Genomic DNA, 16112 nt, shown 5'->3' on the forward strand with positions numbered 1-16112 from the left:
ATCTTACAGCGTGGTTAGTGGTCAGAATACCTGATCCAATAGTCACAATGTGAAATAAATAAATCAATTGAGGTGTGCTACATGGAGGAAAAAACGGCTTATTGTAGCCCAAAGTGCACGCTGAACCCTCCACCCGGGTAAAACAGTATCAATAGTGAAAAACAGCAGCACTCTGGTTATTTTTAAAAAAAGTGACTTTTACTCAAGTGCACAAGGCAACGTTTCAGGCTCCAATCCAGCCCTTTATCAAGCCACTGGATTGAAGCCTGAAACGTTGCCTTGTGCACTTGAGTAAAAGCCACTTTTTTCAAAATAACTGGAGTGCTGCTGTTTTTCACTATAAATGTGAAATAAATATTTTTTAGGGGGAAAACAAAAGACAAAATGATAAAATAAGGAACTAAAAAAAAAAAATATATATATATATATGTGTGTGTCTGTTTGTGTATACTTGTGTGTACACCTCTAAAAAGTTTGAATTTGTGTATATGTGTATGGAAGTGTGTAAATATGTGCAAAAGAAAAAAAGCAAAGCAAAAAAAAGGCTAACTTAAGTAAAATGTGTATGTGTGTAAATGCATAAATGTATGTGTAAAAAAAGGGCATTTACCTTTTCAGTGAGCAGGAGGGTCCTTACCCTTGATGAGGGCCCCGGGATTGCAGGGAAGAAGTGCATGGGTAGGCTTAAGGGGGCTGGGGGAGGAAGCTTCTAACAGCAGGCATGAGTGCGATTGTGTCTGCTGTTAGAATTTGGGCCCTGCGACAGTTGCAGGACTGACTTGCCAGCCCCCCTGACTTGTTGCCTAGGGGGTTGGGGGTGCACCGGACTCTCTGCATCAGTGGCAAAAGCCGCCAGTGCAGAGAGAGAACGCTGAACTGCAAAGCACGTATCTGATACTGTGGCTATACTTTGGGCTATACTGTGGGTTATACTGTGGCTATACTGTGGCTATACTGTGGCTATACTGTGGGCTATACTGTGGGTTATACTGTGGGCTATACTGTGGGTTATACTGTGGGCTATACTGTGGCTATACAGTGCGTTATACTGGGGCTATAGTGTGGGTTATACTGTGGCTATACCGTGGGTTATACTGTGGGTTATACTGTGGCTATACCGTGGGCTATACTGTGGGTTATACTGTGGCTATACCATGGGTTATACTGTGGGTTATACTGTGGCTATACCGTGGGCTATACCGTGGGCTATACCGTGGGCTATACCGTGGGCTATACCGTGGGCTATACTGTGGGCTATACTGTGGGCTATACTGTGGGTTATACTGTGGACTATACAGTGGGCTATACTGTGGGTTATACTGTGGCTATAACGTGGGTTATACCGTGGGCTATACTGTGGGCTATACTGTGGGTTATACTGTGGCTATACTGTGGGCTATACTGTGGACTATACTGTGGGCTATACTGTGGGCTATACTGTGGGCTATACTGTGGGTTATACTGTGATGCTTTACAATGGCACAGTGCAGTGGCTTATGTAAAGAACTCTAGGCAGTACCAGACAGTGAGTTAACTAGGAGATACAATCAAATATTGTTATGCTCCCCTAAAATTTGATAATTTGGTATATATGCTTCTTTCCGAGAGAAGCGAAAAGCCAAGCTTAGCGGCTCGGCAGTAGCGGCTTCACAGACGGTCCTCCTCCCTGTGCGGGGAGCTGTGATGGAGAAGGCGCTAGGGGGCCGCTAACTCTGAGAGCCGGGGCGGTGCTTGTAACCACAGAGACCCACAACCAACGGCTTCCCATACACACACGGCACCGGGGCTCAGCTGGCGGGATAGAAGCAGCTGGCGGTAAGGCACTGGGCTGGGTGTGGAGTCGAATATATTCGGTAGCTTGTGTAGGTGCGTGCCCGCTGTGTGTCCGATACTGGTTATCTGGTAAATATATTGCTGGTTTCCTGACTGTGTGTTTGTCACACTGTTTTCCTCACTCTGACTGTATGTGTGTATACATGTAGTGCAGCCAGAGTGTAAAACTGTGTGTAAATGTGTTTCGTGTATAAATGTAATATAAAGTCAATGGCTTGTATGAAAAACTCACTGCATGCGTGTGTTTGTCACACTGTTTTCATCACTCTGGCTGTATGTGTGTATATATGTAGTGCAGCCAGTGTGTAAATGTGTTTTGTGTATACATGTAATATAAAGCGACTGGCTGTATGTGTATATGTGGTGTTGGGTGCCTGTGTGTCAGTATGTGGTGCTGGGTGACTTGTGTGTCAATATCTGGTGTGGGTTCTGTGTGTCAGTATGTGGTACTGGGTGCCTTGTGTGTCAATATGCGGTGTGGGTTCTGTGTGTAGTTGTGTATGTATAATTTTATTTATAAAGCGCTACTTATGTACGCAGCGCTGTGGTGCCAGATGCCTGTGTGTAGTTGTGTATGTGGTGCCAGATGCCTGTGTGTAGTTGTGTATGTGGTGCTGGGTGCCTGTGTGTGGTTGTGTATGTGGTGCCAGGTGCCTGTGTGTGGTTGTGTATGTGGTGCCTGTGTGTGGTTGTGTATGTGGTGCCTGTGTGTGGTTGTGTATGTGGTGCCTGTGTGTAGTTGTGTATGTGGTGCCGGGTGCCTGTGTGTAGTTGTGTGTGTATGTGGTGCCAGATGCCTGTGTGTGGTTGTGTATGTGGTGCCGGGTGCCTGTGTGTAGTTGTGTGTGTGTATGTGGTGCCAGATGCCTGTGTGTGGTTGTGTATGTGGTGCCGGATGCCTGTGTGTAGTTGTGTGTGTATGTGGTGCCAGATGACTGTGTGTAGTTGTGTGTGTGGTGCCGGGTGCCTCTGTGTAGTTTGTGTGGTGTTGGGCCTGGCTTTAACTATGTATGTTGTAGTCTGTACCCTGCTGTATGAATCTATATGGTTCTGCTTGCCAAGGACAATGTTTGTATACAGAGATGTGTGTGTTACATTGTGCTTTGTTCTATGTTTGTATGTGTGTATATCCAGTTTATAGAAACTTGCCTGGTACTCAGTGTGGATCTCTTAACCCATCATATTCAGCTTGATATTTAGCACTAATTCTCTAGGTTCCACTGCTGCCTCCCCAGTGAGTTTTGTGAGTCAGCATCTGCAGAGCAGCAAGTGAAGCACCTTGTCATGGTGTTTATATTGTGCATGATTTCTGCTTTAGGGTTGGCCTGGCTCTGTTATCGTTTCATTAGTCTGAATACTGGTATGCAGTTGACTCGTCTCAAGCTTATTGAATTGTGCATGTAGCTTCTATGCCACGTAAAACTCAGCTACCCCCCTTGCAGCCTAACCTGCCTTCTAGTGTGACCCCCCCTTCCCTGTCTTCATGTGACGTCTCACATGTGTGGCGTGCCTTACTGCAGCGTGGGCTTCCAAGTACATATGCACATCAGCTACTCTGTCTCTAAATAAGTGCATTGCAAAGTGCTACGTTTGCTTGAGGGCAAATGTGGAGCAACCTAAAAGCTAAGCAATGGCTGCTCAAGGGTGTCCCTGTGCCATCAGAGTAATTAAAAAGGCATGACATGTTGGTATAGTGTTTTACTATACAGAAAATGAGACTACTTTTTATGCATGTCTGCTTAGACAAAGCACTGTACCTGGGCTTTTCTACCTCTCATTTAATATTTGCTACTGACGCAGAGGGTAGAAGGGTTAGCTACTGGTCCCTTTTGCTAACGAGAATATTGTAGCAAGTTTTGTCAAACACTGGCTTGATATAGTTGCAACAAAGTGTTTTTATTGCTAAAATGGTTACAATTACAAAGTGATTTGTTATGCGGTATAGTGAAAAAATAATACGAGCAGATTACATAAAACTTTAGAGTTCATTGAAAGAAACCAAATCCATTAGGGGCTTTACTTGCCCTTTAATAGTAGTTCCATGTCTGCATTGCTGATCAGAGAATTTGTTAAATGATTTCTAAGTTACTTGTAAATTCTGTTAAGAGCAGTATTTGTCCACTTACTATCCTCTGTACTTCTTGTTCTGACTACACAACATCAGTAAGTCAGTGCTTCTCCAGCCAAGACTCCAGTTCCCATAATGCCTTGCATCTCATGTGATTATCAGACTTGAGGAGGACAACAATTACAGGTATTCAAGGCATTGTGGGAACTGGAGTCTTGGCTGAAGGAGAGATACATTTTGCTAATTATTTGCTGGCTGAACAGCTATGGGATCTGTAATATGAAAACCCATTATTCAGAAAGTACTGACATACAGCGATGCCATTGCCCAGAGTACACTTTTAAACAAACAAATCTTAATTTTTGACTGGTTTACTCTGTCTCTGGAATTACAACATTACCTTATACTTTATGTTGACTATTCAATAAAAAAGTCAGTAACAATATTCATAAATCAGTGTAGTAACAAACCAATCCTCTATGGTTTTTATTGGCCCTAGTCCAGAGGCGTTGCATTTTAAAAAATGGAAATTCGTCTCTTAAAGTTACCAGGAGCGGGCGGCTTTTTGCTGGTAGCAGCTCTAGTCCCCTATAACTGACCCCAAAAGGCAGAGCTGTGCAGCAGGGCCAGCAGCCACAATGTTTTGCCACGTCACTTATGGTCCCTGGTGCTAAATCTAAATAATTTCTAGGTTTAATATTATGCTAAGGGAAAAGGCATGTTGCCTACCAATGCACTTTTTGTATGTTGTAGAATGGCCTTTTCTAAGAAACACTTTTTTTTTTTTTTTTTTTTAAAGATTTTGAACTATTTTTTTTCTTCTGACTCTTTTCAGTTTTCAAAAGGGGATAAAAAAAACTATTGCTCTTCGAGGCTAGAATTTATTGTTATTGTTACTTTTTTATTACTTATCTTTATGTTCAGACCCTATTACTATTCACATTTCAGTCTCTTAAAGTCCCTGTACACGGACCGATAGTAGCTGCCGATATCGGTCCCGTGTATGGGCACTCCCGACGGGCCTGCCTGATATCTGGCCTGAAATCGAGCAGATCTCAATCGGGCAGGTTAGAAAATCTAGTCGGATCGGGGACGCATCGGCTCGTTGATGCGGTCCCCGGACCGACTTTGCCTATGCCCGTCATTATAATTCGATCGTTTGGCCCCAGGCGACATCACCAAGCGAGCGGATCTGCCAGTGTATGGGACCTTTATGCAAACCACTGCCTGGCTGCTTAGGTAGTTTGGACCCAAACAATCAAATAGCTGCTGAAATACATCATACTAAAGGTGAATAACCTATTTAAGTCTGGACAAACCTGTCAGGAAAAGGGTTAAAGTAGTGGCTACCGAACTACTTGTTAAAACATGGAAAATAATATCTTAGAGACATGCGCATAATGCACACCCCTCCGCCTGGGGGCTGCATCAACCGATCTAGCCATTATGTTGCACAAATTATTACACTTGTTTCCTCAAAACATGAGTTCTCTCCTCTGTATTTGCTCGCTTGAGGGCAAGGATATATTTAAAAATAATTATTTTGGCCAGTTAATTCTAACTAAAATCAAGGTGCAGTGTTGCTCATGGATTTTTTTCCCCTTTGATTGTACAAGGGGTTGAATGCATTGTTGCTTTCATGCGTCCTCTTCTATTGTAAACTTGTTGCCTGGTAACCTTAAAGAGGCATTAGGCAGTTTTCATAAGATCCCTTCCTTATCCTAGCAACGCTGGAAGTGCTTATCCGTAGAGAAAGCATTTTATTTACACTGTTGCGCTATCTCTTTGTTATGAATGTTATATGGCAGGTAACAAGATACAAATCCATATTAGAAACAGTCTACAGAAGTAAAACTATGTTTGTTTTAGTAAATATGTACAGTAAGTTACTTTTGAAGAGAAAATGTATTTAGTTCAACCCAAAAAATAATTTTTATCCTAACAAAAGAAGACATAATTCTAAGCAATATACATTCATAGCAAATTTCTAATGTATATTATTGCTATTAAAATCAGTGTTTGTCCTTTTCTAATCTCTGCCCTGGGGGTTCTGACTTTTGAAACAATGTAACACAAGCCAGCAGTTTGACAGACCTGTCTTGCTAGGGGAAAGTGGTGCTTGTAACATTGTTTAAAAAGTCATAACCAGGAGTTAAGCAAATGCTGCTTTTAAAAGCAATTGCATTTATAAATAAACTGCTAAAGATTTTTTTTTTTTTTTTTAAATCGTATTGAAAAGTTGCTTAGAATAATGTTTCCTTTTATTAGGCAAAAAATGATTTTTAGTTTGCGATGTCCTTTAATCTCGGAGGCGACCAATCTCCTCCTCTGCTTTCCTGCTATCAGAAATCGCTGGTTGGAAAATATGTGTGTCACTTTGGCTTTCCAAAGTTACCCAAAGCTTGCTGGTGAGGCAACTTCTGGTGACACATATGTTTTCCTACTGGCAATTTGTCACCGGTAGGAAAGCATTCAAGGACATTAATCGCTGGGCAACTGATCTTCTTGTGTGTCATCCCCCTAACAAGTGGGGACGAATAAAGTCCAACAAGAAAATACTTGATCCCAACTAAGATAAAACCTGGAGCATCATTCTTTTGCTTTAAAACTTTAGTGGTTTTAAATTTTTGACCCGTTTTTTTTGTGCTACGATTTTCTGTCAGAAGTTCATGGAAATAATTTTTATATTGTTATATATATAAAAAAAAAAAAATGTTATAGTTTGAGTAAATGTGCCTCTTAACGTTTAAGGTATGACGATGCAAATTATGGAGAAATCCCTTATTCGAAAAACCCCTGGTCTGAATATTCTGGATAACAGGTCCCATACCTATATAAGCAAATTATTAGACAGGAGGATTCAGACAGGATCCTTTTTTTTTTTTTAGCAGGTCAGAAACACCTGGACCCTCCTACTCTAGGGTATGTAAGGCAATATTTGGGCCCCAGAGGCTCTTCGGGTCACAGGAGAGTCATTTAGTTGAGTTGTATGGTGCCACAAGATTTCCAGAGGCAGCCCTGGATACCATTGTACAAAATACAGTGTGATTAGATTAAATGATTGAATGTGTTAGTATATTCACCATACAAGTTAAAAAGCCCTTCTGGTTGTGGCAGAATGGTTGCAGTTGGGATCAAGTACAAGGTACTGTTTTATTATTACAGAGGAAAAGGAAATCATTTTTAAAAATTAGAATTATTTGCTTATAATGGTGTCTATGGGAGATGGCCTTTCTGGATAATGGGTTTCTGGATAATATATATATATATATATATATATATATATATATATATATATATATTTTCTTTCTGTACTGTTGAGCAAGGCATTGTAAGAATAGAATAGTCCCTTTATACCATCTAATCTTTTTGCTTTTGCAGCCTCAGCTACTTGAACCACATTTAGGCCTCCAAGGGCTTAATGCACTCCTATTAGGTTTGAGTGACAGTGTAAGGGCATATATATCTGAAATAATTTTAAATTATATGCTTAATGAATTTTTGACTTGGTAGAAATCTCTAGAAGAAAGTTATGCAGTTAGGTGAAAAATGTTCTATAGGTCTAGTCACCTATATAAGCATTTGCTGGTCATGTATTTAACGCTAACCAAGGACATATGTACAGCTGTATTGCAAAGTATAAATCAATAAAAAGGGCTTTGGTATAAACAAAGTCATTGGATTATTAATGTTAAATCCATATACCTCGTTTTGCTCTAGATAGTAATTAAAAGAGCAGTAATGTTTAATGCATTTAGAGATACTGAGAAATTAAACTTACAGCTTTTTAGAGAGTAAAGGGAGCTTTTAATGAGCTGTTGTCTGTACTTTGAGGTCCTGTATAGTTTTTTTTTTTGTTAAACAGCGGTAAATAGTTTCAGCATGTTTTCCTTAGGCAGTGTTAGTCATTTATTATATATATAGTTCTCCATACACATTGTGAAATGTGTCATTCATGCTGAAGTGCAAATCTCAAGTGGTAGTTCTATGTAATTGCCTGATGAATCTTCGTTGTGTTGTTCTTGTTCAATTGTAGCTTCCAGTCCTGTTCAGGCTACAGCGTATACGCTCTTAACTAATACTTTGCAATTGGACAAAACTTTGCACTACAATTTCCATAAAATAATGATTCTTATTTTGCTAGGAATTGCCGCAAGATGGGGGAGGAACTGGATCAATTCATTGAAGAACAAAAGGCCAAACTTGCACTGGATAAAGCAGAATTGGATAAGGATCCACCTTATATGGAAATAAGGGTAAACACAACAATAACGCCTTTTAGTGCGTGTGCTTTCTGGTACAGATAGGGATTTCTTATCTGGAAAGCTAAAAAAAAATGACATTTGCAATGACCATTTGCTTTAGAAGAGAATTTATTGCACTTTATTCGTCCCTTTGCCTCTTTTTTTTGTAATAAGATAATACCTTTTAACTGACATTATCTTACCCAGTGTAAATCCATGTTGATAACATGATTAGTCTTCTCTTTAAATCTGTCTTTATTATATTGTAAACACTCAAAAAACGGGAAATACCTATTATCTTGAAAACTACAGGTCCCAAATATTCTGGATCAAAGATCCATTGTCTGTATATATTTTTGTGCTTGAGTCATTAAAGAATGTAAAAAATATTAATGATACAATTGTGAAATTCACTGGGGCGTGCCATTATTAGGCACCCCAGTGAATACAAACACTTGAAAAGGTAGTTGATGTAGGCAGCACTAGATAAAAAGTAAGCAATTGTATTCATAGACAGTGCCCACTGAAGTTCACTTTCCTTGTCCTTGTCCTCCAAATCTGAATCTACATTGGGATACCTTTTCGTGAAGAGGGCTTTATAATTGTTCTACATTAAATGTTCACCATATATGTTTTCTAAATGGGAATTTGCTAGAGTTTTGTTAGTACAGAAGGCAACAAAGAGAAGGTTGCAAATACTGTACCTGCTAAGAAGGGTAGAATACTACTAGAAATGGAATAGCATTTACAGTACTTGCATAAAGAGGTATAGATATAGATGCTGTTGATCTAATATTAATGTTATTCTTAGGTACCAGTAGTTTGGCAGACCTTTGCATCTGCAAAAAATACTGAGAATTATCTCTTCTAAACCACACATAGAGACATTTATCAGTATTGTCTATTTTGTAGCTTTGACAAGTACCTGGCTTCAAGTAGCTCTGTGTCATTGCTCTAAAGAAAAGTCCCTGGGGCCTCTTTTGTCAGCAGTGGGCAAATTTGCAGTTGGGCAGTAAAGCTGCCACACTACAATTACGATCTTTCCCGCAACCATTGATTGTAGGAAAAATCGTTCATCTACTATACTAACTTTAAGATCTGAATTGTAGGTAAAAATAAAGGAATTATTTTACCCCATCTGACGATGCAGCATTAACGTTTACAATGTTCTGGCACTTTCAAAGGCACCAGATTCAAATTTTCTGTCCTGCCCAATTGATGAGATGACTGATATCCAAGGCTTTTACAGATATTGGTCGTCTTATCTCCCACCATACAGATAATATCTGCGTGTGTATGGCCACCTTTACAAATTGCAACCAATCAATGATTAACTTTCTCAGCCAGCTGTAGGTGAAATAATGAAGACAAAATGTCAGAAACACTTTTCTCACAACACATGTTCACTAAAAAAAGTTACCAACTCTTCATATCCCCTTACTCATTGGGTTATGTGCACCACTAGTTTTGGAAGTGTATTTTGAGTGAAGTCACTAGCAGGCAATAGGGGTAGTTTAAGTATATTTCAAAATGGACTGTGCACAATCAGTGGGTGTCTGACAGGAATCTGGAACTGGCTCTGTAATTTTAATTGTTTTTATTTTGTGTCAGAGTAAAAGGTCTGAGACTTCTGAGCAACCACATATCACACTTGCTAAGGAAAATATCCCACCAAACAGACAAGGTGCTCCAAAAAAGCAATCAGGAGGCAAGTTAAACTTTGTTTTTATTATTGAATGTAATGTCCCCACTGAAGTCTGCACAGCTTTTTTTTACATCTTTACATTTATATATATCTTCAACATTCACTTTTCTTTGGTATTTTTCTAAAGCTAAGGCACTTTTTTTTCCCTCTAGACTTCTCTCTCTCTAAATAATTTGTCATTCTGTACTGTCTCATTCCTGTGTTACATTTCTGTCACTGCTAACCAAAAATGTACTGACTGCTTGGTTGATTATGATTATTTTTTTATAACAATTACATTACAAACTGGGAGCTGTAGAGCAAATAAAAAAAGTGCATACTGGCACTTAGCACTTGCATCTGGGTATCTGATGCAATCTGCACATCATACTGGATTAAAACTGTGGTGCAGAGTACAAAGTTCACTGCTGACAGGTGCAAGGTAGTCCTGTTGTTACTGCCTGCCATAGGGCTCATTTGCAGCCTCATCCTGTCTGTCATTCAGATGCTCAAGTTAACGTGACAAATTGGAGGCAGTTAAGGGGATGCCTAAATGCCTGCCTGCCCCTCAGGGTAGCTTTATATTCTTGAGAGAAGTGCAGAATGTACGTGCACTCACAGGAGCTGATAGCCAGGCAAGGTGCAGAGTGTACAAAATATGGAAGTTTATGTTTACTTTTTGCACTTTGTATAATCTATAAATAATCCCTGTTTTCTTTAAAGGCCTCTGTCTGCATTATATTGATTTTTTAGATACATCTCCCATTTGCTTTTCATATGACCTATGAATTTGTATTATTTTAAAATACATTTAGGGTTATATTTCCAATGAAAAAGGGTAAGGGAAAAAAGTGCAATGTACTACTTTTTAACGAGTAGATGTTTTTTAAAATCTAAGTAGGACTACAGCCTGAAATAATCTAGCGCACTTCATAAGATCAGTAAATATTCCTTATGAAAGGAAACTGAACACCCTTGGAAAAACATTGTCACTTTTAACTACTGAGCAGTAGCACATTGAATAATTATTCATTTTTTCACTTTTAGACTATGAATTAAGCCTCCCTCTTGGAGAAGATTACGAGAGGAAGAAACTTAGACTTAAAGAAGAATTGCGTCAGGATTACAGACGTTACCTCAGTCAGGTAGTTATAAGAGACTTTAATTATATTTATACAAAAAATATAGTAAAAGATTATTGGACTAATTTAGAGACATGGAGAAATGTGTTCATAGGTGGTTGTTTAAATGAAATGTACATGTTTCTATTGAAATTAATTTATTTTAAACTGGTTGGATACATTTACATAAGATTTGTCATAGCTTGTAGAAAATGGAAAGAGTGATATTTTTTCTCCTTTTTATTTTCTTATAACAATGCTTAATGGTTTTTCTTGATATCGCTTGACATTTCCTAAAGAATACAACTTTGTATTTTAGAAATTTATTGCAGGTAGATTTCACAGCTAATATCTGTTCAGGTGCACTGCACCTACTGATTAAGGAGAAAGTTCGTTTTGGCTGGTTGATTCTCATTACAGAGAATCTCCCTGAAGACTGAATAGTCATCTGTGAATTTATAAGCAAAGCTCATGCCAACAGTATATACAGAATGTTAGTTACCATGCCACCAGCTGTGCCACTGCCAGTGCAAATCAGTGTTGTATGCTGTAAATGTTCATAGCCTTGCTTGAATTAGTGTAATAGTTTATTTTCCTGACTTCTAGGGTAATGGTCAGACCAAACGGAAGGTAGGTAGGCAGACAGCTTTATGCTTTGTGCTGTAGTGTATGGCTATGTATTTAGCAGTGCTGTACTTGGCTTAATTGTTACGCAGTTACAGTTCTACCTGAACAAATCTAACTCAACTAATCCTTTGTAATCCGAGCTTACACTAATGCCGTCATCACTAATCATGCACGAATTTGCATTCTGTCAAACTGCTTTATGGAGCTGTCAATGTATTGCTAGATCTTGCATTAAATTTTTTTTTTTGCTTTTAATGTTATTCATGAACATGATCATTTCCTTTTTAATTATTTACCATAAATGAATGTCAGCAGCAAAACTTTTCTAATGTCTGCTTTAATGCCTGTGTTTTTGCTTGCATAATTTGCCATTCAATTTGCTTGCAAAATTTGCCATTTAATTTTTGCATGATCTGCTACGTCTACTTTATAATATGTCTAGGCAATTAAAATAAAACAAAAACTTTTTAATGTGCACTGCCTTATCAAAAACAATTAGAAATTAAGGCATTTGTTGTTTAAAAAAAAAAAAAAAGCATAGGAAACCTCTTGGTAAATTTAGGTGGCAATTACCTGGACCTGCTAGTGCACACATGGATCAGGTGATTGACGCTAGGAAATGCAGACTGTATTTTTGATCGATAGTCTCTTGCTCTGCAAGTTTAGCAAAAGTGTGTAAGGGTGATTTCTCAGGCAACAACATATAGGGGGTCTCTGCAGGAAGACATTCTTGCAGGTGTCCGTGTTGCAGGACTGTTAAAATGTCCAATAGATACCCACTGTACTGTAACATCAGAAATGTTACTATACTGTGCATCCAGATGGCCCTGTTCAGCTGCCTTGAACCCCTGGGGGGGTTAAGGTGGTGAATCAGGTGGATTCGTTAAAAATTACAAATTTATGGGAAGGAATTTTATAGATCTTTACAACACAGGTTACAAAACAGTTCTTGGACCTCTATTTCCCCCATTTCCCTCAAAGCACCAGCTCAAATTGTGTTAAAAGGAAAACTTATCTATGTGTGTTTGTTTGTAAAATGCAAAATAAAAAACTTTTTTTTTTTTTTTTTTAAAAAAAAAAAAGGAAAACTTTAGAGTCCAGGAAGAATGCAATATTTAACCTACTTTAGTATGTCAGCTTCCACCCATATAGAAATCCAGGTGTACGTCTAAACACAAAGTGAGCTTTCTGCTAATATTTGCTGTGTAAGGTTAAATAAATTACAAATATACTTTCTCTATAATATTCCCCTTTCTGTCTTGCTCTCTTCTTTTTTAACATTAACTTTGCAGTTTTAAAACACATCCTTTTTATTTAGAAGCATTTGAGAACAACAGGGGAAATTGATCCTTTTACTCAGGGAATGTCTCTTCCAATCGGAGAAAGACTTTCTGCAAAGGTATGCCAAATTATCGTGTAATAAATATTAACTTTGTGTATTCCTGCATCATTCTGTTTTTATGAGCCTTTACTTCTTTTTCATAGGCGCAGTCTAGTGAGGTTTTGCTGGCTTCCATGTTTTTGGCATATTTAAGCACAGAGATTTCCATTTTGGTGGCCATACTTTTTTTTCTTATCTACCCACTATACGTTAGAAACAGAGAAACACACGTTTTAGACATGGGTTTTAGATTTATGTATGCTATGGTTATTTCCGTCCTGCCAGCATTGCCACACGATGTAAATATTATACATAATCTCATTTAAAACCCATATGTAACCTATTTCATTTTATCACTGCACTATAGAGTTGCCTGTGGGGCATAATCGTTTATTGGTGAAGGAGAAATCATTTGAATGATGATTTACCCATCCTGATAAAAAGAATACCCCCTGCTGAGCACACCTCAAAGGACAAATTCATGACACTGGGGGGGTAAAATAGGGCAAATAAACAGTGTGTCCAAGCCTACCCTTGATGATTTCTACACCTACACCTGCTTGTCCCTGTGCACCAAAAGCAGATTAGCTGCCAAAAAATGTACACTTGCACACAATTGTGCCCCATGCCTAAGGAAATTAATTTAAGCTATGTATTTTCTGTCTAATGAAATACACAGATACAGAGTTTATTCTATTGTAGGAACGACTCCGACTTGAGCGCAACAAAGAGTACAATCAATTTCTTAGAATGAAGGACGTGGAACATGACCAGTTGATATTGGCAGCAGCACAAGACCCACGGGTAAATTTTGTTTACATGGAGAATTTCACAAGGTTTTTTCACAGTTTGCAGTTTAAAGCAGATTTATTCCTGAGGAAATATTTACTTACATATTCCTACAAACAGATTGCTAGGAGAATGCACGCATAGTGTTTTACACATAGATCTTATGTGTTATTAAATATCAAACTATATGGACTGAATGTGTGGGTGTCTTGTATGGGTAACAAAGATAGAGCGGAAAGCCAATGTAACTTGTAATTCATTATGTGCTTTTGCATTGCCTTAGCTCAGGAAATCTTTATTTCTTTATTTTACCTCTCATTTCATTTAGTAGCACTCATTGGCTCCAATCTTGTATATGTATTATAAACAGGATAAATCTTCTGCATTAATGTTAATTACCAGTCTTAGGATGTAGCTTACTGTTTATTTCTCAGACATTTTAATGTAGCATAAAACCTAACTGTATTCATCTATGTTTTTTCAAGGTAAACATGTTTTTTTTGTTTTTTTTATCATATCTCTTATTATTGTACATCAGCCTTTCCCCTGACATTACTTGTCATTCATGTTTTGTTTTCCTTTTCTTTGTGTGTGTGTTCAATAAGTGTTTTAATTTTTGTCTTGCTTCAATTGTCTCCAGATCCATATGTGATGGCTAAATTGGCAACCTCATAGTCTGTTAGTGTAGGATAACCTAGGGATGCACCTCTGTAGATATTAGTATCACAATAGCCTTGTATAGTATGCTTGTTCAAGAACTCATCCAAGCCCCTCTTAAAGGAATTAACAGAACCTGCCATTACAACATCACTAGCAAGGGCATTCCCCAACCTCACTGCCCTCACCGTGAAAAAAAACCCTACGCTGCTTCAAATGAAAGTTCCATTTCCCCAATCTAAAGTCTTCCAGTCCTTCAAGGACTTTGTGGATAAGTAGATAGAGGGCTTACTGCATTACATGTTCTTGGCCTTAGGCACCTCTCTTCATCCGGTTTTGGCCATGGCCTAGGTTAGCAGGGCTATCCAATCCTGGCTGGATTCCCTTCTTTGTGCAATTCTTTCAGGGGCTCCCTGTCACAAACTGTCCCAATGGACTTCCCAGATCAAGGAATTACATCTGCAGAGCCTTGCTGGATGCTGTCCAGGTGGTCAGCAGAACCTCTTACAGTGGCGCTCACAGGTCTCTCTGGCTGAAGCTATGGTCGGCAGACTTCTCATCTAAAAAATCCTTGACTTTTACTCCCTTTTAATACTAATCTTTGGTCCCCAACTTTACAAGATTATCAGTAAAGCTACTGGGCAGGCAAAAGTACTTTATTTTCACAGCCAAAGACACAATGTTCCTTTTGAAAGGGAAACATTTTTCATGGCTCACGGAACAAAAATGCAAGACCATCCTCCCCACCACAGTCTACTTCTGGCAGAGGCCACTTTGGAGTAGGGATGCCAATAGTACAATTAAAAGGAACCTACTTGACTTTATTGCTCCACTTGTTGGTTCTTTGGCAGCCATTAAAAAGTAAAAATAAAAACATAATTAAAAGCAACCTGAACCATACCTATATCATTAATTGGTCTAATTCATATTCATTATTCAAACCCCTGCGCATTAAAGTCCTCAGTCTCCTAATCCAACTTGCTTCACATCTCTGTAAAAATTTCACTCTATCGCCCCTCCTGGGTTTAGTTACAGACTACAATACCTGAAAAGCAAATGAGCTACGGTATGTCCTGCATCAAAAAAGTGGCTTGCAACAGGTCTTTGTCTTACATATCTCTTTATCAGATTTATGCTCCCCTACATATTTTCCCCAGAACAACATCAGCCTTGACTAAATTATCTCTTAGTGATTTGTGCTTTTTTAAAATGCTACCTCCCCTGGGAATTCAACCTCCAATGTTTACTCACTATCTTACCAATTTGTCTATACAAACTATTATACCCACTAACAAATAATAATTTATCACTGGTTTTATTATTAGTTATTATATTACTTCCCCTTTATATCTCTCAAAAGTCTTCCTATGGTATCCCCTCTTAATAAATGTATTCTCCATTTCATCCAGCCTACTCATCAGATTTTTCCTCTCGGATACTATCGTTTTAACTCTAGGGGGCTGGGATTTAGGTACTGATCTATTGATATGGGCTGGATGAAATAAAGAATATAACAACAAGGTGTTCTTATCCGTTGGTTTTACATATAGGTCTGTTTCCAATTTACCTTCATGTTTATCTACTAAAACAGCAAGGAAGTTGATTTGAACAAGATCATAGTGTAGAATCAAATTAGAATCATTAGAATCAAATGTGACCCCTACCATTACAGTATATAAAAATACAGTCAATATCGGAACCAGGATTT

The 16112-nt window shown here is 38.4% G+C and overlaps 1 protein-coding gene across 8 annotated transcripts in view; it reads left to right on the forward strand.

The window, feature by feature from the left end:
- The first annotated feature begins 1639 nt into the window (after positions 1 to 1639).
- Positions 1640 to 16112, forward strand: part of cspp1 (centrosome and spindle pole associated protein 1) — a 46353-nt gene continuing 31880 nt past the window's right edge. For 2 of the 8 annotated variants that reach the window (XM_031903748.1, XM_031903751.1), the window contains exons 1-6: positions 1641 to 1815; positions 8046 to 8157; positions 9757 to 9853; positions 10877 to 10974; positions 12896 to 12976; positions 13661 to 13762. In XM_031903748.1, the coding sequence (XP_031759608.1) occupies positions 8059 to 8157; positions 9757 to 9853; positions 10877 to 10974; positions 12896 to 12976; positions 13661 to 13762 (477 nt within the window). In that variant the 5' untranslated portion in view covers positions 1641 to 1815; positions 8046 to 8058. The other 6 variants (XM_031903744.1, XM_031903747.1, XM_031903750.1 and 3 more) reach the window with 6 other exon arrangements.

Source organism: Xenopus tropicalis, chromosome 6, assembly GCF_000004195.4.
Source record: "Xenopus tropicalis strain Nigerian chromosome 6, UCB_Xtro_10.0, whole genome shotgun sequence".
NCBI lineage: Eukaryota > Metazoa > Chordata > Amphibia > Anura > Pipidae > Xenopus > Xenopus tropicalis.